Raw genomic sequence first — 22,056 nt, 5'->3', positions numbered from 1 at the left:
GATTACTGTTGTTTAACAGTAATTTAAAAACAAAACAGAAACCATGTTTGTGCCAATATGGCATTTAAATAGTCAAAACCAACTCCACTTAGATTATGAATAAAGTCACATTTATTAATAATATATTTCATTTATTTTGTGTCATTTTTCATGAAGCTTAAAGTGTACCCTGGTGATTATTTTAGTTAATGTCATGGTATCTGTCTATGTTAGGGGACTGGCATTGCCTTTTAAAAAAAAAAAAAAAATGACAGAGAAATGAAAAAATGTCAAGGTTTTAATTGACCATGAAGCCAGCATGTGTGGAATCCTGAGTCCCCTCTGCTTGCCCAGGTATTGTCTCACCTACACTTTTGGGGACATTTGAATGGGAAAAAAAAAAAAAAAAAAAAAAAAAAAGCAAAATAAATATCAGAAAGGCTTGGGATCTTGCACTAAATTTCCCAGAAATGCAGATTATTTTAAATTGCTACCTGCCCTAACCAGTCTCTTAGGGAAGAAATGCCTTTTATCAGTTTAGTATGTTGGCATTTTGTAAAAACAACAAAGGCTGTGTTATTTAGCCTCTTTTGGCCTTTAACTAATCTCAGCTATGAAATAGCCTGCCCTTAGCTAAGACTGATCTAATATGGTTTGTGAAATGGACTTGCAAAGATGGTTGGGCCTTATCCTAAGGACAATGAGATGCCACTGGAGTATTTCACACAAGGGAGTAGAATGATCAAATTTGTATATTAGAAAAGTCACTCTGCAAGGCACAAGAGGGATGAACGAGCTAAGACTGGGAGTTAGAGTCCAATGTAAAGACTTTCATTAATCAGGGAAAGAGATGATTGGGCAGAGAATAAGCAACATACTAGGGAAGTGTATAGATTTGAAAATATTAAGAAAGAGAAGTAACAAGACTTAGGGTATAGATGTGGGGGGTGAGGAAGGCAGAAGTTAAGATTGATTTCTGCCTTGGACAGCTAATGATTGGTGGTACCATTAACCTAGACAGGGAACAAGGGAGAGGAAGGATGATAAATTTAACTGTATTCTGGAATCTAAAGTGAACAGTGAGGCATCCAAGCACAGAAGGCGTTTGGATAGTCTAATCTGAGGCTCTGGGCTGGAGATAAAGATTCTTAAGCCGCCGCCACCACCTGAATGACATTTGATGCATGAAAGCATATGAGGTCCCCAAGTGAAAATGTGGAGTGAGATGCTAAGAAGGCCAATGATGAGATCAGCCTAGAAAGAGGAGCCCAGAGAAGCAGCCAGTGAGAGAGGAAGAGAACTAGGAGATGATAGTGAGATCGAGAAGAAGAAACTATTTCAGGAAGAAAGGAATGGTCATCGTGTCAAATGCTGCAGAGAGGACAATAAAGTGGGGGTTGAATGGTGTCAATATGGTTTTTTCAAGAGAGAGGCCATTCATTGGTGACTTTGGGGAGTGAACTTTCTGGGGAGTGATAGGAGCAGGTGGGTTGAAGAGTGAATGGGAGTTGAAGAAGTGACAGCAACTACAAATGACTCTCAAAAACTTGGTGGTGAAGGACTTTTGAGATGTTTGGTAACAGATGCCCTCTCTAGCACCACTGTGCCATTTTTAGATGTGTACCTCCTATTAGAGGTATTTGTAACCTCTCTTGTGCTCTGTACTACTGCAGGCATGTTGAAAGTACAGATGGGGTCTTCTACATCCTCATCTCTTCTTAGTTCCTAATGTAGGTCTTGCATGTAGAAAGAAGGTGCTCTGTTGATATGTTTAGTTACGAGTACTTTCCAGCTTTCAAATTCAATGCTCTTATAAGACTTAAATATATATAAAGTGTGTGTTTTCATGTGTTTGCCTCTTATGCAACTTCCTCTGAATTAAAAAGGTCTCAATTCCAGGTGGGAAAAAGTTAATGACACAGATCCATAAAAATTTAATAGAATGGCATGTTTTCAGAAAGCTTTGTGAATTAGGGACCCCCCCCCAAAAAAAAAAAATAAAAAAAAAACCCACAGAAGAAATAGAACAAGGATGAATATGTTTTAATAAAAAATTTTATTGTGATTATTTACACCTTCTTGATAAGCATATAAATGTAAACTTTTATTGTTGGCTTTATTTCACAGATGACTTATCCAAATTCAGAGTTAATACCATCACATGAGTATACAAGTAGTTAAGAAAATTTTATTATATTCACAGAATATACAGACACGTGCACTCAGAACGTGTCCCTCCTTAAGCCAGCGGTATAGACACTGCCCCGTTGGCCCTGCTTCTGCTCCGCAGGTGGACACTGGACTCTGCGATGTCCTCCACAGGCTCCTCACTCTTCTTCTCCTTCAGGCTATTGATGAATCGCAGGGTGATTTCATCCCACTCCTCCGGCAAGAGCATCAGCAGAAACCCGATGCAGATGATGATGGTGGCAGCCAGGCGCACGACATTGAAGATCACCTCCTGCTTCAGGAGATCCACAGCTAAGTAAGAAATACCAGGTCAGTCACTATCTACAGCTCTTTCTAAGCTTTATTATTATTATTTTAAAAGAAAAGACCAAAGTTGGTGCTATTTCTAGAGATTTCCAAAGGTCTTCCTTGTTCTTTCAAGCTCATCTTTCCTTTTTTTTTTTATACCATCATCTGTAGTGTTTCCTTCTTTTGCTTTGCATTCCTTATCTCTAAATGATACTTATCCTTCAAGGCCCCTACGATCTGATTTTATTACCTCTGTCTGCAGTTTTACGTCTTAGCATATTTCCTCTGTGTCCCTTCATGCTTCTCCAGTTTCATCGGCCCACTGAAGATTTTTCAAATGAGCCAAGGCTGTTAATGTCTAGGTCTTTTGCACATGCTGTTCTTTTACAAATTTTCAATTGAGGTGAAGTTCATGTAACATAAAATTGACCATTTTAAAGTGAATTTAGTGGCATTCAGTGCATGCATCATGTTGTACAGTCATCACCTCTACCTGCTTCCAAAGCATCTCCATCATTTTGAAATAAAACCTTGTATTCATTAAGCAGCCTCCTAGTCCCAGCCCCCAGCCTCTGGCAGCCACCAATCTACTGTTGGTTTCTATGGCTTTACCTATTTGGTACATTTCATATAAATGGAGTCATGGTCTATGTGATCTTTTGTGTCTGGCTTCTTTCACTTAGCATGATGTTTCTGAGGTTTATCCATGTTGCATCATGTATTCATACGTTCTCCCTTTTAATGGCTGAATGATATCTCATTATATGTATCATGATTTGTTTATCCATTCACTTGTTGATGGACATTTGGGTGTTTCCATATTGGACCATTGTGAATAATGCTGCTATTTACATTTGTATACAATGATATTTTTGAGTCCCAGTTTTCAATTTGGGGGGTATGTACCATAGTGGCATTGTTGGTCATACAAATGCTATTCTTTTTCCATAGAATGCCCTTCCCTCCTCATATCCACTTCATCCAGCCAATACTCCCCCCCCCCCCCCAATAGATCTCCCTATTTAGGTTTTTTTTGCAGGAAATCTTCTTGGTTGCCCCTCCCATCAGAGAATTCAATACATACCTCTGTCAAAGCAATTCTCTCTACATTGTATTTACTCAATAACTCTTGTCTCCCTCTGTTAATACATAGTCTGAAATCAGGGACTATGCCTTATTCAGAATGTATCACCAGTGTTATCAGAGTTGCTGGCTATACAACGTGCTCTGAAATCATTTATTGAATAAATGAACACATGGATGAATTAATAAACTTTTTTGACAGCTCCATTCCTACTTAGTATTCCTTTCTTCTGACTATCTTATAGTCCTTGGAGTCTATTACATAATTTGACATTTAGTCATAAATTACTTTGTAGAGTTCTAATTTATTTCATGCATGGTGGTATTATTTTCCAAATGCTTCTTAAGGGAACAATATTATCATTTTCCTGTTTCTTCTATAATCCTGATCATATAGTAAGTGCTCAAGAAACATTTTTTTTTTGTCCTGAGACAAAAAATAAATAAATAAATAAAATAAAAATAAAAATGGCCACCCAAGGCTTGGAATCGTAGAATTTTAAAGTTAGAAGGACTGTAGAGTCATCCAGATAACCTACTTCCAATACCTGTTCCACTGAAAGATTTCATTAGAAAGATTATCCTGGAAAAATAGCTTCTCTTTTCCCTGAAGAGAATCAAATTGCTTTTTCCTATATCTATGCAAGAGAGCCATCTGCTGTGCCCCCGGGGGAAGCTTTCCCAGCTCCCCATGGGTAGTCTGATTGGAGCCAACACCCTGTGCATTTCCTACACTTTCATTAGTGGCATTTACTTGAGAGTCCTATGCTGGGATGCCTTTTGTTTCCATAGGATTTCCTCTAAAAACACCACAAAATTAGGTTGTCAGGGAGATTACCTGCAACTCAAACGATGTATTTGGTATTTACCTCTAAAAGCACAACCAAGTAAAGACAGTGTTTGTAGCTGCAAATTTTAAATCTGTTGCCTAGCTATTCTGTTGTCTGCCACCTTCGTGATATTTAAAAACATCTTCCCAGGCAAGGGACATAATTCACAATTGCTCCAAGAAACAACGAATGCAGGGTGTAAAACAAACACAAGCAGGAAGACTTACTGTGCGCATGTCAAATCGTACCAGTACCTGCATTTCCAGGAACACTGAGCAGTGTCCCAATGGAGATTAGGATCGGGTATGTCAGCACCACGCCGACATTCACCAGGATGTTGAAGACTGTAAAAGAGAGGAGGCTATTGAGAATATTGAAGGATAAAGGAGAGTTGATATGCTGGGTGCTTTCCTTCTTAACATAAAAGAATCAATGCCAATGTTAACCATGCCCTTTACGCTGTCTGCACCTTTGGTCAATTAATCCTCTGATTTTGGAGGTAGATGCATGGGTATCTCACCAGAAATAGTCTTATTCTTTTCTCCTCCTCTGCCACTCTGGTTGCCTGACCTCTTGCCAATTGGCTGACCAAGGGTGTATGGAGCAAATGCAAAGAGGTGAAATGATCAATCCACTGTGCTGTCACACTGCACCCAGTGGAGTGTGAAGACCTTGCTGCGTGGGGGAGGACCACAGTGTCCAGCCGCACAGGTGGTACCCTTGCTCAGGAGCCTGTCCAGGGGTATACTCTGGAGGAGGGCTACTTTGCAGCAAGCTGGAGATCATGTGCACACAGATGGGGCCACAGTCAGTGAAATTTCGATTGTTCCCAGATAGATTGGTTTTGGCCAGGAAATCATCTAGGTACTTTTCATTAGGATGTTTCATCTTAAGGAAACACTCCTATTGATTTCTACTTAAATTAGCAGGGGTTATGACAGGTCATCACCACATATTTTTGGCCTTCAAAAGTAGAATTCAAAGGACCAACAATTGGTATCTGATTATTCTCTTGTTGCATTTCCTGTCTTGCTTAAGATCTTCCCTTAGGGGCCTGGGCCAGAGTAGAAAAAGAAGACTCAGTGCCAAGGGGGGAAGCAAATAAGGGCATTTTTTTCTTCTTCTAAGAATTGCAGTGCTGCTTCAGATTATGCTTCAGAGGATGAGGGGATGTCAAGTGAGGGTTGGCAGATGTCCTGCAAGCCAAGTCTTGTGGGCAAATGTGGAGTGGGCAGAAGGGGCTGCCTTAGGTGGTCTGAGGAGAGGAGCAGAATGAAAACAATTCAATTCTGAGTAAAGGGCCTGAGTCATGGGGGTGGGGGTGCATGTGTTCGACTGCGTGGCCAGAGAAGAGCAGGCTTGTTATTTTCCAGGTTCCTCTCATATCAACCTACAGCAGGAGCACAGCCCGAAAGTGGGAGCCCCTAGTTGCTCCCAATCCCCACACTCACATAGGGAATTGGGAGAAAGAATATTACTAAAGAGTCTAGGTGCCTTTTTTTTTTTTTTTTTTTTTTGTCATTGACTAGGGGACAGCCTACTTGGCTGAGCCACCAAGCCCAGTTCTGTCTTCTTGCCCTGCTTTGTGAGGGTTTGCTAGCTCAAATTCATTCTCTATACTCAGCTAGAGTGGGCTGTGTCAGCTGCAGGTGTGAGGCTGTCATCTCCCTGCTGAGAGATTAGTAAATGGATTTTAAATTCAACCTGTTCCATGAGGCTTCCCAGGTCCTCCATAGCCCACTTCCCTCCTAAATGTCTTCTTTTACCTTCCTTCCTTCCTTCCTTCTCTCCTTCTCTCCTCCCTCTCTCCCTCCCTCCCTTCCTTCCTTCCTTCCTTCCTTCCCTCCCTCCCTCCCTCCCTCCCTCCCTCCCTCCCTCCCTCCTTCCTTCCTTCTTTCTTCCTTCTTTCCTTCCCTCCCTCCCTCTCTCCGTCCTTCCTTCCTTCCCTCCTACCTTTCTTCCTCCCCATTCCGCCTGCAGTGAGTGCTCCAGACATTTTGAACCACTTTGAGTTCCTTGAATGAGAGTGTCCCCCTCTCCCTCTGCCCGACACACCATGGCACACTTGGAACACAGTAACATCATACAGTGCATCACAAAGCATGACGAGGCTACTTGAAGACCTGTGGTGATCACAGTGGCTGGGCCTTGGGCTCACAACGTAACCCATGGGAGGCACACCAGTTGGAGAGCTCAGATCTAATCAAGCAATAATCCACACAGAACCTCGGGCTGGGTACCACCTGTGCAGCTGGACACTGTGGTCCTCCCCCAACATTCAATAACATGAACCAACCCTAGATACATTTGGGAAATAGAGGACAGAGGCATCCAAGGGAATAATCTAATATGATAACTTAACTATCCAAGGAGAGGTCGAGTGATTTAGGGAATGGAAGGCAAAGCCTGGGGTCACTTACCTAGCCACATCCCTGCCATCCCACAGAGACAGCCCCAGGGCAGAGCTGCGAAGGAGGACCAGTGCTCCACCTTGGTGAAATACAGGATGACGGGGGTGAAGGAGATGAAGATTAAATTGAAGAAACCCAACGTGGAGACAAAGTGTGCTGCTTCGCCAAAGTTGGCACTTCCGAGAAACATCTTAAACATAACCTGGAATGGGAAGGACACTCTTAAGCCACACCATCGGAGGTCTGGCTGCATCAGAAAGGCAAGGTCTGCTCATCTGCACAGGGAGCTACCTGGCCCAGTGTTTATCCTCCATATCCTCTTACCTGCCATCTCCTTAATTCCTTATCTCAACAATGACATCTAAGGCGTTATTGAGATGAGGAATGAAAATTCTCTATAATCTTCAGAGGAAGCAGCAAAAGCCATCAAACAAATTCCTTGTGGGGTTGGAAACTGATGGGATACCGCACACTGTGTTATGCATACGATCAGTGATGGGTATAGGATGAATAATAAACAAAAGCAGAGAAACCCTGAGAAATCTTCTCGGATTGAGATGCTGTCAATTCTTCCCTTCCAGCCTGGGATTCATTTTGCTCTTATTTTGACAGATACTTGAAAACTATATTGGAGAGAGAAAGCCTATCATTATGTGCTGAGAGAAATGATAATGATGCCTTGGATTTACAAGTACTTTTCTCTCAGAGCTTAAAATATTTTCACAAACACTGTGTTTATTCTCCAGATTAACAATTCTTTTTCTTTCTTATTTTCTGGGCTCTAAATCTGTGTACAGCCGAGACCGGTTTGGCTCATTGGATAGAGCATCAGTCTGCAGACTGAAAGGTCCTGGGTTCGAGTCCGGTCAAGGGCATGTACCTTGGTTGCGGGCACATCCCCAGTAGGGAGTGTGCAAGAGGCAGCTGATAGATGATTCTCTCTCATCAATGTTTCTACCTCTCTATCCCTCTCTCTTCCTCTCTGTAAAAAAATCAATAAAATATATATTAAATCTGTGTACAGAGAAAGATGGCCAGGAGGCATGAGTAGTCAACCTAAAGTCACAAATCTGACCGGTGGGGGAGGAAGTGGGGGGCGGGGGAGGGCACAGGTGGGAGGAGGCGAGGGGGAGCCGGACTCTAGTCCACATTTCTTGGCTTTTTAACCCCTCTGCTTCCTTTATTAACCCTCAAACAGTGGAGAATGGAGCCGATCTTTTCTAAGGTGCACATATAATTTTGTGCATGTCAGCCGACATTATCACTTCCCGAATGAAACTAACTGGAACATGGTCAGGAGAATGCCAGATATTGCTTTTCATTTTAATCGAACTTTTTTCTTTTCTTTTCTTTTCTTTTTTTCCTTTTTTTTTTCTTTTTTTCTTTTTCCTTTTGAGAGATGCAGTCAAGAGACCTTGATCACTTGCTAGTCTTTGGTCACATCAGACACCTCAGTGGAGTCTCAGTTGGGGGCAGGTTAGACACTAATGGTGATTGAGTGAACACTTGTCAAGTTTGTCACACAGAATCAACGGGCCAAGAAATGTCAGTATGGAAATAGACTCAGTGTCCTCCGAGCTGCAGGGCTGGTGAATAATCAGAACAGGCATCCAGGAGAGTTGCAAAGGGCATTTTCTGCCTTTCAGAGAGAATTTTCTCACTGAAGCACCAAGAGAGATGAAAGTGGAATAGTCCTTTAGCTACATCCAGAAAGTTGGCTCTGAAATGTGGAGCTTCGGGGAATAACCTTTGAGGTCTGCTCTCTCAGTCCTCACTTCTGAAGTGAAGGGCAATGGCTCTGAATAGAATTTTCATTAATGACAGGCAGCTCCAGGGAAGAAAGAGTGGTGAGGACTTAGCGCAGACCCAGAGTATCCTTCAGAGAGGAAAAGAGACTTTTCATTTTACTAATAGCACAAGCTTCTGTGCCACAGAGTTGATATGTAGCAAAAGGTGACCTCTCAAATGAGAGTTAATTATTTTTAACACTTCAATTGGAGTTAAAATAACGGCCACCGGTAGCAATTAAAGAAACACAAAGAGAAGAGAGGTCTTTCTCAGCCCCTCCGCAACTGGTTGATGATTTGGGAGGGGTGAAGCCATGGAGCAAGGGCTTTGGAGTTGGCAGTTCAAGTTTTAACCTTGGCTCTATCATTTCCTGGTTGTATGACCTTGGGCAAGTTACTTAATGTTTCAAAGCCTTCCTTTCCTCATCTGTCATTCAAACAAGATTAACACACCAAATGCAAAGAAATAACATTTTTGATGACTCCATATTCCGCAGCAAGCAATTGAGTACTTCATGGAAGTTGCTAAATGCTTCCTCCAACCTAGTTCTGTCTTTGAAATCGGGGAGAAGCACCTGTGTCTCATAGGGTGCATTAATACAGGTGACATTTTCTGGCAAGTGTCCAGCATTAGCAAGGACGCAGTAAGAGTTTTTTTTGTTTGTTTTTTTTAAATCATGAAACCATCTTTATTTTTTTCTAGTCAAGATTTTCTTTGTCCTTCCTTACTTTATTAAGTCTAAGCTATAAGTAACAATCGACTACCTAAGACAGTGCACAACGTACCTTATACAATGCAGATGTGGAGGCTGAGCCCACTGCAAATGCCACTCCTATGATCGAGTCAGCATGGAAATTATCTGCATACGCCATCATGACAATGCCCGTGATTGCCATTATTGTGGCAACTATCTGTCGAATAGAATGCAAATAAATTAAAAACCAACAACTGGTGACTCTATATCCCTAAGCAAGCAATTGAGCAAGCAATTGAAGACTTCATGAAAGCTGCTAAATTGCTTTCTGAATCCCAATTACCTGTGTACATCTGTGTTCAATTGTAGAAGGGTCAGTATTAACAAGAAATCGGTATACTCATGAGACACCCAGGCAGAGAATATAAAAGCTGCTCACATTCAAATCAAGGACTAATAATCTTAATGTAATTTTTTAGTTCAACTTCCTAGAGATTTATATCCATATTGGTGAAATAATGTCAATAGGAAATTGGTTCTCTGCCTGTTCATGTATACTGTATTCCTTTTCTTCAAATATTTCAGCGTACATTTTAATCAGCCCCTTGGATCAATGCATGTTTCTGACTACCTCCACATAATGAGGATTTGATTAGGGAGATATATTGATGCAGCTAAGAGGCAACATATAGAGCAAGGGGAAAACAGAAGTGAGTAATTTCATAATAGTTTATAAGGAGCAAGCTTGCACTGTCACTTGGAATATCAAATGGAGGCCAGTCCTTCCTCTTGTTTTCATGTAAATTAAACCACAGAATGATACTTTTAGTTAATTATTCTAGAGCGTTAATTGCATAACAGTGAAATGTTCAAAATATGATTGCAATCATAATGCTTTACTATAAATTGATATGATGCTCGGTATATTTAAAAACAGGAGTCCTCTGAAACCGGTTTGGCTCTGTGGATAGAGCATCGGCCTGTGGACTGAAAGGTCCCAGGTTCAATTCCGGTCAAGGGCATGTACATTGGTTGCGGGCACATCCCCGGTAAGGGGTGTGCAGGAGGCAGCTGCTCGATGTTACTCTCTCAGTGATGTTTCTAGCTCTCTATCCCTTTCCCTTCCTCTCTGTAAAAAATTAATAAAATATATTAAAAAAATAAAAATAAAACAAGAGTCCATCCCTTTGTGAAATGCTGGTTTGCACTTGTTTCTTTTATTATCTTGAACTTGAGCAACTCAGGCATTTCAAAGGTTGTCTCACCAACTTTAAAACCAAGATGCAACCTTGTCAGAAATTTCAGCACATGTGATGATTAATTTTGTCAAGCTTCAGTTTTGAGTATTCCCAAGTAAATCAATTTCCCTGTGGATAGCTTTTTCACATGTGATTAATGTTTGTTTTTTTGCCCCTTTGAACATTATTAGTGAATTCTTTATTACAATAAATGTAGATCTTTAACACATAACTGCAGGCTTGCTCAAGGCCAGCACAATGTATGTTCATGATGACATATATAATTTAGATGCTGCTGAATTCTTTTGTTAATGACCACCAAGAGCAAGTGCACAGTGGGTTTCAGAGCCAGCTCCATACTAAAGGGCCCTTTATGGAAAACAGCAGGAGAACTTGAGAACAGACGCCACCGTGTCAGCAATGAAAAACTGCCTTCATAAAGTGTTATCCGGGAGGCTGCTTGATGGGAGGTGTTTCTCTTGCTGAGTGAATATCATATTCTCTGAAGCTTCCAGGCATGTGTTCTAGTTAGACCATGCCTCCAACTATAGGGAATAGAATTTAATACACACACCAGGAGGTGTCAGGGAAATTTTCTAAACAAGGAGCCATAGACTCATAAATAAACATGAGGAGGGGGGTATCTAGACCTGGAGATTCAGTGAGGGCTATCATTGTCTTCATTTTGCGGATTTACAGTTCAGCCAGGGATTTGAGACATTTCTTTGGGCAGTCTGATTTCAGAGAATGAAAAAGCTCTTTAGATGCTGGCGTTTTCTGATTTGTTTTGTGTTTTAATGAGTTAAAATGTTTAGGTGCACACATAGATCTCCGCCGTAAGACTGAACTTGTAGGATAATAAATTTTAATAGATATTTGTAGGGTTTTTTGGTTTGATTTTTGGTCTAGCATTAGTTGTATTTCCTGGTCAAATAAACAAAATGGGGTTAAAAGAACACAGTGCTAATCTTAATGAACTTTAACATGATATGTTGTTTCATATTTAAAATTACTAAAAGAAGTCTATCATATACTACTATAATTCTGGGTTTAGGGAATTATGAAAACAACCAACCCAAACAAACAAACAGCACCAAATAAAATCACTGTCTAGAAAGGGATGAAAACAATACTGTTATCCCCCGGATCTGGGCCTAGTTGGGCACTGTTCTTTTTCTGAGTTATCCATTAGTAAAAATTTATAGGCATAATATTACTATTATAAATTTTCCTCAAGGTAGGAATTAGATGTGGACATAGATTACATAATCTTTAGAAATTCAATGTTAGAACCAGGGTGAGCCTCTTGGAAACCTCCATTACATTTTATATTCAAGTGCTTGTGAAGATATTAAGCTGGACCACTTAAATTGACATATCAATTACAACAGTGTCTCTTCCAATTGCCTTCATGGTGAGAAGCATTTTTCACTTCAGGAGGTCAGACAACACTGTTAGTTAAGTTCTAAAAACATGAAAATCTGAATATTTGAGATGTTAGAAAAATTCTCTCTGCTATGAACAGCCATTTATAGATTAATCATTTATAGGCTATATAGGTTTCCTGGGGAGAAAGATAAGTTAACTTATTTTCCACATTTTAATTTAAATTCCACAGCTATCAGATAGAATAAGTTCTCTATGGCCACGTTTTAAAAATTTTCCTATCTACACAGTTGGAACTAAGGGAAGGGATCCCATCTAATCTAGAAACTGCAGGAGTGTATTAGGTGGAAGTCCCTTTTGGAGCATTATTCAGATGGTCCCAGAGTGGCACTGCTTGGCTCCATGGGTTCAACTCTTCAAACTTCCAGAGAACAAATAACACAAGCACAGATCTGAGTCACATGAATTTTCAGAATTAATCAGTCATTAAGGAAGGATTAATAGTTTGTTCTCAACAGAAAAACACAGACGACTCTTATTGGGCTCAAGACACTAGAAACATGCCTGCAGGAAACCGGTGCCTTAAATACTGTGTCAACAGTGCTCATATGTGCACAGCCACATGGTGAAACCGAGCACTTGTGTGTGCATATGAAGGACTCCTGTGCTGAACTCGCACCACCTGCAGTTGCCAACCCCTCGGCTCCACAGACACTCAGTTCTCACAGCCTATTCCAATTCTAGCCTATCGCCAACCAGAGGGGTCTAACTAAGGCAGAAATCCCACCTCTACCATCACCTGAATCTGCCTGGCATGAGAAGGTTACTAACCAATGACCATAAAACTGACAATGCCTCATTCTTAACTTTCTTTGCCCTCTTACATCATGCTGAGCCCACTATCCCAGCAGGCCACGAGAGCACCGTCACCTCAGGAGATGGTTACCTTCCTTTGCAGGTTCAAACCCCTCTGAGAGCCTCCGCATCAACTTGCAGGGCCAATTGGAGGGACCATGAGGTTGTTGGAGCCTGTTCCTGAACCCCAAGAAGGCCTGAAGGTTCACATTTGGTGATTTCACTGTGCTGTAGACCACCCATGACCCTTCATGAAAGCTAGCTTCTTCCACCTCTTAAAGAATTCGTTTGTACAGACAAAGGCTAAAGAAGCATCTGGCTTTTGGCTGTTTTTGTTTTCTGTATGGTCTCCTCCCCCTTCCCCCTGCACTTTTGGCTCAGGCCCTCAAAAATCACAAGGGTGGACCCTTTTTCTGAATCTTCATGAGGATTTCCAGCCTCATTACTATTCATTGTGTTTCCCCTTGACAAATGGTTTCTGGAATTATTATTTACATAACAATGTCAGCCCCTCTAGGGTTCAGGGTACTGAGATGAACCTTTAATTGCTTCTATTTCTATTTGTAACCCCATCATCTTTCCTTAATTTGCCTTGTGGTCAGCTGTTCCTGAAGCCGGGTGGAGCATGGGGAGGCCCAAGCCCACAACAACCTCTAAAGTGAAAGGCCTCAGAGCTGTGCTCAAGTTCAAGACTAAAGGTCAGCAGCTGAAGGTGAGATGCACATTCATGGCTTGGCCAGTGAGACCTGCTCCAATGATCATGCTATTTTCTCTGATTATATTTAGATAGAGTATTTTCAAGAAACCATGTCTATATGAAATCATAAAACATATTTACATGTTACATTTAGGTTCCACAAAAAGAACCATCTGTTTTATTCAGATCCAATGCAATTGGTCAGGATTTGAAATGAAGTGAGAGAAGTGAAAGAGGTGGGAAGTCCACTGTGTGTATGACAGGTGGAGGGTGGATCCCTAGAATGGGTCAGACCCAAGGGGTGCAGAGCCTCCAACCAAGATTCCCACTCCCTACTCCCTGCCACGGATGCACATCTATTTTTATATGAATGAAACCTATCTAAAAATAATCTCAATGAGACCAAGATGGAAATCAGGAAAAGAAATGCCAGATGGAGAGACTAAATAGTGTGTGTGTGTGTGATGGAGGGGGAGTGGGGGAGTGGGATTGGTGTATAGAGTGGATCTATTGACAACACCTTGATGAAGGGGTTACGGATTCCTTCTGGACATAAATCAGAGCCTCCACACTTCCTATATTCATAAATTATTCTTCCCCCAAGAGAGGGTTGAAAAGGATTAGTCTCACTGTCCATCCTCAACTGCCTCCTTAAGGAACCATCAAAGGCTCTGGATAGAGGATTCTGCACTAACCTGAATGAACAGCGACTGCATAAATGTCAACCAAAGACAAGATGGAAACAAAAGGTTTTCTTGAATCTTATCTAAATGCATGATATTGGCACAAATCAGCAGCAGCTCAGCTTCAGTGTCCTGATTTAGAGCGCTCTGGAGCCCAATTTGAATTCAGAGAAGTGCAGTTTAAGCAATGAGAGATTCTCTCTAACTGGCATACTCCAGTTGGTGCTTGGTGCATGTAGGAAAGTCTCCAAAAGAGCCACAGTTTGGGAAGTTAACCGTATAGCAACCCAATTACAGCTAGAAAATATGTGGGTGCCAAGATGAATGCACATCACAATTCAAAGTGATATGAATTCATCTCCTAAATCTGCTAAAAAGCAAAACAAAAAACCCCCAAAACCCTGGGTCTACTGAACCATTTACCACCCATCAGTTTTCTTCATATGTTCAAAGAAATTTTAAAAATAAAAGAAAAAAATCAATAATATGAAAAATAAGGGAAGGGCAAGATCTGAAAGAAAATATTTTAACTTTCTAGTGTGACATGTACTTTTAATTGGAGGGAAATAGACATCAGAGACAGAGAAGAAAAACCAACTCTGACTGATTTTCTTTAAGGAAAACCCTTTTTTGGGGGGAGGGGGAAAACCCTTTTTTTATTAAGGTGGTTTCTCTGCCTCTCATGGATTGAAGAATGCTAGCTACCCAAGGCAAGATTCCAGAGATGGGAAAACACCCATTTTCACCAAAGCTCCAAGAACTGGATTCTCACCAACATCTTTGCAATTTAAAAAAATGATCTTTTAAAGAACTAGACTAATTCCCTTGGGGTGATCACATATCAGCTGTAAGCAACTATTCATGAGTTTCCTAACACACCAGAGTTTACCAGAAAATTGGTTGAAATGATTTCATAACAGAAAACTAAATGTATAACAGATTACTTTTTCATCTATAAGTCAATCAATAGTCCAAAGAAACAAACTAGTAAATTGTTCATATTACAAAATTAGTTTTTCTGTGAGCACTGATAATTCTGGCCAACCGTTGCTCCAGATAAAACCATCTTTACTGATACTGTAAAGTAAGGCATCCTTCATTCTGTTCATGGTGTTATTTGACATAAAAAATAGGCCATATATTTAATCTTAAGTGGAACCATTCTTGAGGTCAAGCAAATGGAATTATAATCCAAAAAAAAAAAAATGATTTTTTTCTAAACTACCAAAGCCTCAAGAACCAGTCAGAAATATTAATTTTAATCTGATGACCCTTTAACTTCTAGTTAGAAAAAGAGAAGTGCAAGTGAGGTGGCACTTACAGACTGGGCTTAGATTATTTGTGGACAGGACCACTAAAAGCTGTGTTTATGCTGTCAGTATTCTATTTGCCCTCCTTTAATTTCTCAAATGACCTAATTATGCATGTTCTCAATATGTCTCAGGAAAAAAAGAATTGCTGAGACTGTCAAAAGGCAAAATGCTGAATGCGTTCTGGTGCTTCTCCTATTCCCTGGCCTGATTCTGGGCATCATTAAAATTACACCTTGACAATCTTCTGAAACATGGTTTATACCCTTCCCAATGCCTGTCATTTAACAAGAAAAGTATCTGTCTTCTACCAGCATGCCTGACACTAATGCTTACCATTTTGCCATCTCTGATGTCTTACTTTATGTATATATTTATAACAATTGCTTATGGACTCCTCAACATTTTTTCTATCAGATCTTATTACTTACAGATGCTATTTAGTTTCCTGAGGCTACTGTAAAAAATTGCCACAAATTTGGTGACTAAAACCAACAGAAATGTATTCTATCCCAGTTCCGGAGGCGAGAAGTTTAAATTCAGCAGAGCTAGGCTCCCAGGGGCTCCTCTTGGAAAGAATACATTCCTTGCCTCTTTCAGGTTCTGGTGGCTGCCCCGGTTTTCCTGGGCTTGTGGCCACATCACTCCAAAATCTGTCTCTGTGGTCACATTGTCTCTTCCTCTTCTGCGTGTCTCTTCCGTATGCATCTCTTATAAGGGTTATTGTTGGATTTAGGGGCCACTCAGATGACCCAGGATAATGTCCTCTTTGCAAGATCTTTAATTATGTCTGCAAAGACCATTTTTTCCCAAGTAAGGTGACTTTAACTACTGTTTGTTTATCTTGTCTACTTATACTAATATTAATCAACTCCATATCTGGGGGAGAGAAACATGAGGGCGTTATCCCAACATAGGCTGATTGAAAAAAAAAAACAAATCCTAATCTTCACTGTGGCTAATTTGCTCAGACCTTCTTTCCTGAGAACAGAAGGAGTTGATCCCACCATTAATTCTTAAAATAATAAATAAAAAGCTTATTTTCCATGTTTTAGTGCCTCCTGTTGACATCAGCTGACTGCCCAATGGAAACCTCTTTATCCTTTCATGATGTTGCAACTGCCTAGGCATACTAATCCATCTTCAAATCCCATTTTGTACTCAGGACCAATAGGAAAGTTTTACAGAAAGTCCATGAAGCAAAGCAGTTCTCCCGATGCCAGGATTTACAACCAAGGGCGGCCTTGCGCATTGAATCAAATGTGCCATTACCCTCACTCCCATGAACCTGTCTTTCAGCACGATCCACGACAGCAAAAAGACAAAGGCTTTGTTACAACAGAACAGAGCGGAGACATCCGTGGCTGTCAGCTTCTTTAAAGCCAATAAGTACAGGTAGTTTGTCAAAGTCCATAGAATAGAAAAGGGAGCAGTCCTTTTAAGAAAGAGCTTCAACGTCAGACCATCTTCCCCAAAAATCCGACTGCATTCCCTAGGAAAGAAAAAGAGGTGAATAGTCAGGTACTACTTGTGACACATCTTGTGTTGCCTAACTCCTGGCACCCATTCCCAGGAAAGAGCCCAGAACATTCAGGATTCATTGGTCATCTGTGGAACCTACTGAACCCCGTACTGCCACCTACAGGCCACAATGGTTCAATGCAAAAGAGCCTGCATCTCTCCAGGCACAGAGCTAGGCTTCTCCTATCTAGATATGCTCTTGAGACTACTGTGGCGGCCATTTTGCTGATCCCAACAACTCAGGGAAACCCCGAGAAATACAGAAATGTGTGGTTGCGGGATGATTAGCTAGTGAAAAAGGGAGAATATTCTTTCCCAAGGGGAGGATGTGGCAGGACAGATGGCTGCTCCTGCATGAACAGGCTGAAACTCTCAGCCTCAATATCTTGCAAAGACACACATAGCTTGGGATTCTACTATTTCTACGACACTATGCCTCTTTCTAATATATCTGCCCAATTGGCTAATTTATTTTTTCTCCAGCATTTTAAACCATAAAAAAACAAAGAAAATAAAAACAAAACTCAACAAGATATAACTTTGCTATATACAAACATTTGGCTATTTTGAAGGAGTCATCTGGATTCATTATACAAAAATAGTCACTTCGGTTAAAACTTTGATTTGTTTGATTTCTGACTAAATTGATTATTTAGCCCAAGGGGCAATTTTAATCAAAGTGTTCAAAACAGTGATACAGATGATAAGCAGTAATGGAAGTGATAGAATAACTGCTTATTTTACTATACACTGAAAACAGGCTTGCCCCTGGGAGAATTCAGCTTTATTTTTTCTTTCACTCAGTTGTTCATGAACATTCAGACATCTATTGGGCAACTATCATGTGCCAGGCATTGTATTTTCAAGAGTAATTTAAATGCCTTGTTCAAAGCAATAAGTTACTAAAGTTTGCACACATATTTACATGGTTCCAGAAGGTACTAGTACTAGTTTTTCTTCTAGCTTTTTCTGAAGAGAAATAATTGTGCCTCAGAGTATTGCAAACCAAAGTAATCCTTTGTCTCATGAAGGAAGCAAGAGGACCTTATGGTGGGGGAAGTAACAAAGTGGTGAAGCTCTAAGCACAGAGGTGTGGCCTTTGACAGCAAGTCTCATAGAAAATGTTGCTGAGAATGCTGGCAGTTGCAAACTAGAGATTCCAGGAAGGTTAAAAATGCAATTTGCACACATAGAAACTGCGACGTGTTTTCTTTTCATGCAGGAAATAACCAAAGAAAAGAATTTTCATAACACGAAAACATGATTTTCCAAAGGTAAACTTTGCCTTGAAAGAGACAAAACTTTAATGAAGGGACTAAGTAACCCAAAGGCATAGCCTTTGTAAAGGAAACACAAATGACATGTGTGTGTGAGCACACACAGGAAAATAGATGGCCTCTCTCAAACCACACAACCACGGAGATACCAGAATTAGAGCCACACAAAGAAAGGCAGACTTCCCACAGAACATCATGGCACACAGTTTGTATTCTGTATTTTCAAGGGATCTGCTCTGTGAGAGTTGGCCAGGGAGAGCTAGAGTTGAGAGTTATAGGTTAATCCTAACATCTACAACTACTAAATGCCTTCAGTATACATTTATGGAGAACCACAACAAACCCATTTCTGATTAAAGAATGTCTTTTTTTTTTTTTTTTTTTTATCACTGGCCCTAGCCAGAGATGGTTTCTCCTTCTCAGAGCCCACCATCAGGTTGGATAGAGTGCTCTCAATCTAAGACTTTGTATACATGCAAGCAAATGCTAGATCCCTAGGGGAAGACCAGCGGGGGCACATGGACAGGTAGAGCCGCTCCACACCCTCCGCACACATACCCACCAACCCACCCACAGACACACACACACACACACACACACACACACAGAGCCTCCCCAAGCAAAGCACTGCTGAGGGAGGGCCCCCACCCTTGCCCGAAGAGACTGTTCTTTTCACCTTTCACCTGGCTCACCCTTTACCCAGCTATTGACTACCTAATAGGTACACTCTTTCTCCCTCTTTCTCTCACTGCCAACCTTTTCTGCATTTGTCACTGCTGTTGCAGGAATTAAAAATGCCCTCCATTCAAACACCAGGTCACCTGTGTAGAACCTTCTGCTATTTAAGCATTAAGGTGCTAAGAAATGCAAAGACTCAAAAAAGAATCTATTTCTACAGAGAAGCAAATAAAGTGTGTCTCTCCTTGGGATGATGGGATTAGGATTTCTAGACAAGCAGCACTGAGAGGGGAAGAAACTTGGGCTGAAGCTTAGAAGGTGGGGACACTAATTTAATCACAGCCATCATCCTTACAGCACCTGCTAGTAATTGACCCTTTTCTGATGTCATTTCATTGGTGCCTGACATGGCCAAATAGATATTTCCCTCTAGAGACCTTTCCCTAAAGAGAACCCTTGTGTTCAAACTATAGTATATTGTGTGTTTTTTCTTCTTAAATTTCAAATTCACCTGAGGCAATTGAATTCTCTTGATAGTACATAAATGGAATGATGAAAATATCAAAAACAACTTCCAAATGGACAACTGTTACCATCTAGATTTGATACTCAATTAAAATGTCTTCCCATGTTAGTGATAAGAAATATAAAACTGGAAATGCTTTTATGCCATTCAAGAGCAAAGAAGAAATGAGTGAGAGGGTCTGGCACTGTGGGACAAATTCTGTTCCTGGTCTTACACACTAACTTCATTTCCACCTTCTTCTGCCCAGTTACCTTCCTGGCTGATGGATCTACAGGGGAAATCAGATCAAGGATCTCAGAGTTTTCTGATAGCATTTACCTCTCATCTGGAGGTAAGCCCTGGGAAATAGTCCCTTCAAAGACAATTTATCTGCTTGACAACAGCTCTTTGACTTGGTTTTAGAAATGATCAGCTTTACTCTACCTGCACAAATAGGTGGAGGTGTCCCATCAAATCACAGATTTCGCTAAACTCAGAGTTAGCCCGACATGAGAGATGTGGTGAAGATGAAGCCTATTGCCAAAACACCTCTGTCAGCAGCAGCCTCTTGGAAATGGGTTATGTTAAATGAAACCCACTTGGCTTGCTCTGAGGCCTTCTGAGGTACTACTTCCCCTACTACACTTTTGTTGTTTGTATCAGCATGTATATCTAAACCATAGGAGCATTCCAGCAGCCACGCCAGCCATGGGTGCACACAAGTATTTTCAAATAAGGACAATTTTAGTCTGATAATCACACTCTCTGTGATCATTTATTAAATAGTATCATTAAAAAATTCCTTTTGCCCCAAGATCATGTCTATTTTTGATGCAAATCAAATACAAAATATCTTTAACAATCACAAATAGCTATAAGGCTTTTACCTTCCTCTTAACCAGAACATATTTATTTTTAAAATGTTCATTTTCATCTATTATCATTGAGTTTTCATAGACACACATGGGAAATGAGCTCACAGTGTGACTTTAACATTCCCAAGCAACTCCAAGCTGGTGATAGAAAATAGAAGTTGAAGATTTACCCTTTCCAATTTGTGAAGTTTTTAAGAGTATAATCACCCATTATAATAGTCATTCCTTCTTTTCTTTGTCCAGGCAAGAAGGAAAGGTTCTTTTGTCTCCTGCAAGGCAAACTGATGGTCATTCAGCCAAGGAGCAACAAGCTGGTGTAGAGAACTGTCCCTTTCCCGCTGCCATCCACTGGGGGCCTGACTACTACTTTCCCTTGGTGATCAGAGTGATTGTTCTAGAAGTTATTCCTTAGCTCTGGGCTTTTCCTTTCTGAGAATCTGTCCCTTAGCAGAGGAATTTTGACCCAAAAGCTGCCTTTGCCTTACTTGGGTACTGTGTGGGACTGGACGACAGGGTCCCTGCCAACTTCCTGAGCTCCAAGGTGAGGCTGTAGAAGCCAGGTTGAGCACAGAGAAACTGCTAGAACCATGGCACTATCAAGTTCATGGCTTACAAACCAACAGACACGTGCTCCTAGTCAGCAAAGAATGGCATCTTTCAAAGTATTCCAGGGCCAAACTTCCCTTTGCATGGAATCAGGTCATTGCATTGGCTTCAGCACCACAGTGTCCAGAACATTGAGCAAATGTTTTTGTAACAATTCTATTATTAATATAGTGTTTTTTCTGGGCTTGAGACACTGGGTATTCTTTTAAAACATGACTTTCAGAGATAAATAGGACTGGATAGAAATCTGGGTTCCTCTATAAGTATGTGACCTTGAATAAGTCATTTAACCTTTCTGTAAAAGGTAGATGTTATCATCAATGATAACTAAATAAGGCAAGATATAAAAAGCACCAGTACAGTGGCAGGCATGTTGTAGACACACAATGTTTTGTTTGTTTTGTTATTTGCTTGTTTTATGGGAGGAATTATCCTGTTTCCTAGTGTTCATTACCGGCCTTAGATTCTGTATCTCCACACTCCCCAAGTCAACTCAGCTCATATTCCAAAGACATGAAAACATACATATTTGCATGAAAATATTTTAGAAAACCTCCTATTGGCCATTTAACACAAAACCTACCTGAATTTTTTCATTGGCGATTGTTTTACTTGAGCAGTGGCCAGATGACCAGAATAATAGACTGGGAAAAACATAATGTTCCAGTTTGTTGAAAACCAAGTCATGAAAAATGGGCAGTAGAAGTTCTTATAAGTAATTTTTACAATCTGTGTGGTTCCAACCCAAGACGATGACACTGACAAGATGATCAAGAGTCCCCAGACAGCCTTCAGAAGCATGGATGAGCAGGACAGGCAGCGAGCCTTCATTCTGTTTTCTTGGCTGCTATTCTCAGGATTGGTCTGTGTTCCATCATCCCCTGAAAACAGGAAAGGAATACAAATATGTGGGAATCGAATTATGAAACAGCAATCAAAGAGGCAGGCAGCAGAATCAGGTTCATCATTTGAAGAGACTTATAACTCTGGCTCATGCTCTCTCCAGAATCTCGGTCTGTAAGGTACAGTATTATTTCATCCAGGCCATGACAATGTTCATGAACATGGTGGATGCTGTGCTATTTCCCAGGGTGCCCTACCCACTTTCTTGTAAGAGCATTACACATTTCAGCCCCGAAGAGTTTGGTCTTGGCTACATGAC

General features: G+C 40.8%; 1 protein-coding gene across 6 annotated transcripts in view; it reads right to left on the bottom strand.

Moving 5' to 3' along the window:
• Window positions 1-2,022: 2,022 nt before the first annotated feature.
• The window catches only part of SLC35F4 (solute carrier family 35 member F4), a 157,314-nt gene continuing 137,280 nt past the window's right edge, over window positions 2,023-22,056 (bottom strand). For 2 of the 6 annotated variants that reach the window (XM_084905252.1, XM_084905253.1), the window contains exons 3-8: window positions 21,478-21,775; window positions 16,705-16,924; window positions 9,355-9,480; window positions 6,791-6,983; window positions 4,625-4,714; window positions 2,023-2,460 (exon numbers count right to left, since the gene is read on the bottom strand). In XM_084905252.1, coding sequence (XP_084761378.1) covers window positions 2,219-2,460; window positions 4,625-4,714; window positions 6,791-6,983; window positions 9,355-9,480; window positions 16,705-16,924; window positions 21,478-21,775 — 1,169 coding nt within the window. In that variant the 3' untranslated portion in view covers window positions 2,023-2,218. Of the gene's footprint in view, window positions 2,461-4,624; window positions 4,715-6,790; window positions 6,984-9,354; window positions 9,481-15,863; window positions 16,363-16,704; window positions 16,925-21,477; window positions 21,776-22,056 lie in introns of those variants that run through there. The other 4 variants (XM_084905254.1, XM_084905256.1, XM_084905255.1 and 1 more) reach the window with 4 other exon arrangements.

The sequence above is a fragment of the Pipistrellus hanaki genome (genome assembly GCF_964339955.1).
Source record: "Pipistrellus hanaki genome assembly, chromosome: 1".
Classification (NCBI taxonomy): domain Eukaryota; kingdom Metazoa; phylum Chordata; class Mammalia; order Chiroptera; family Vespertilionidae; genus Pipistrellus; species Pipistrellus hanaki.
This window is presented reverse-complemented; position numbering and strand designations above follow the sequence as displayed.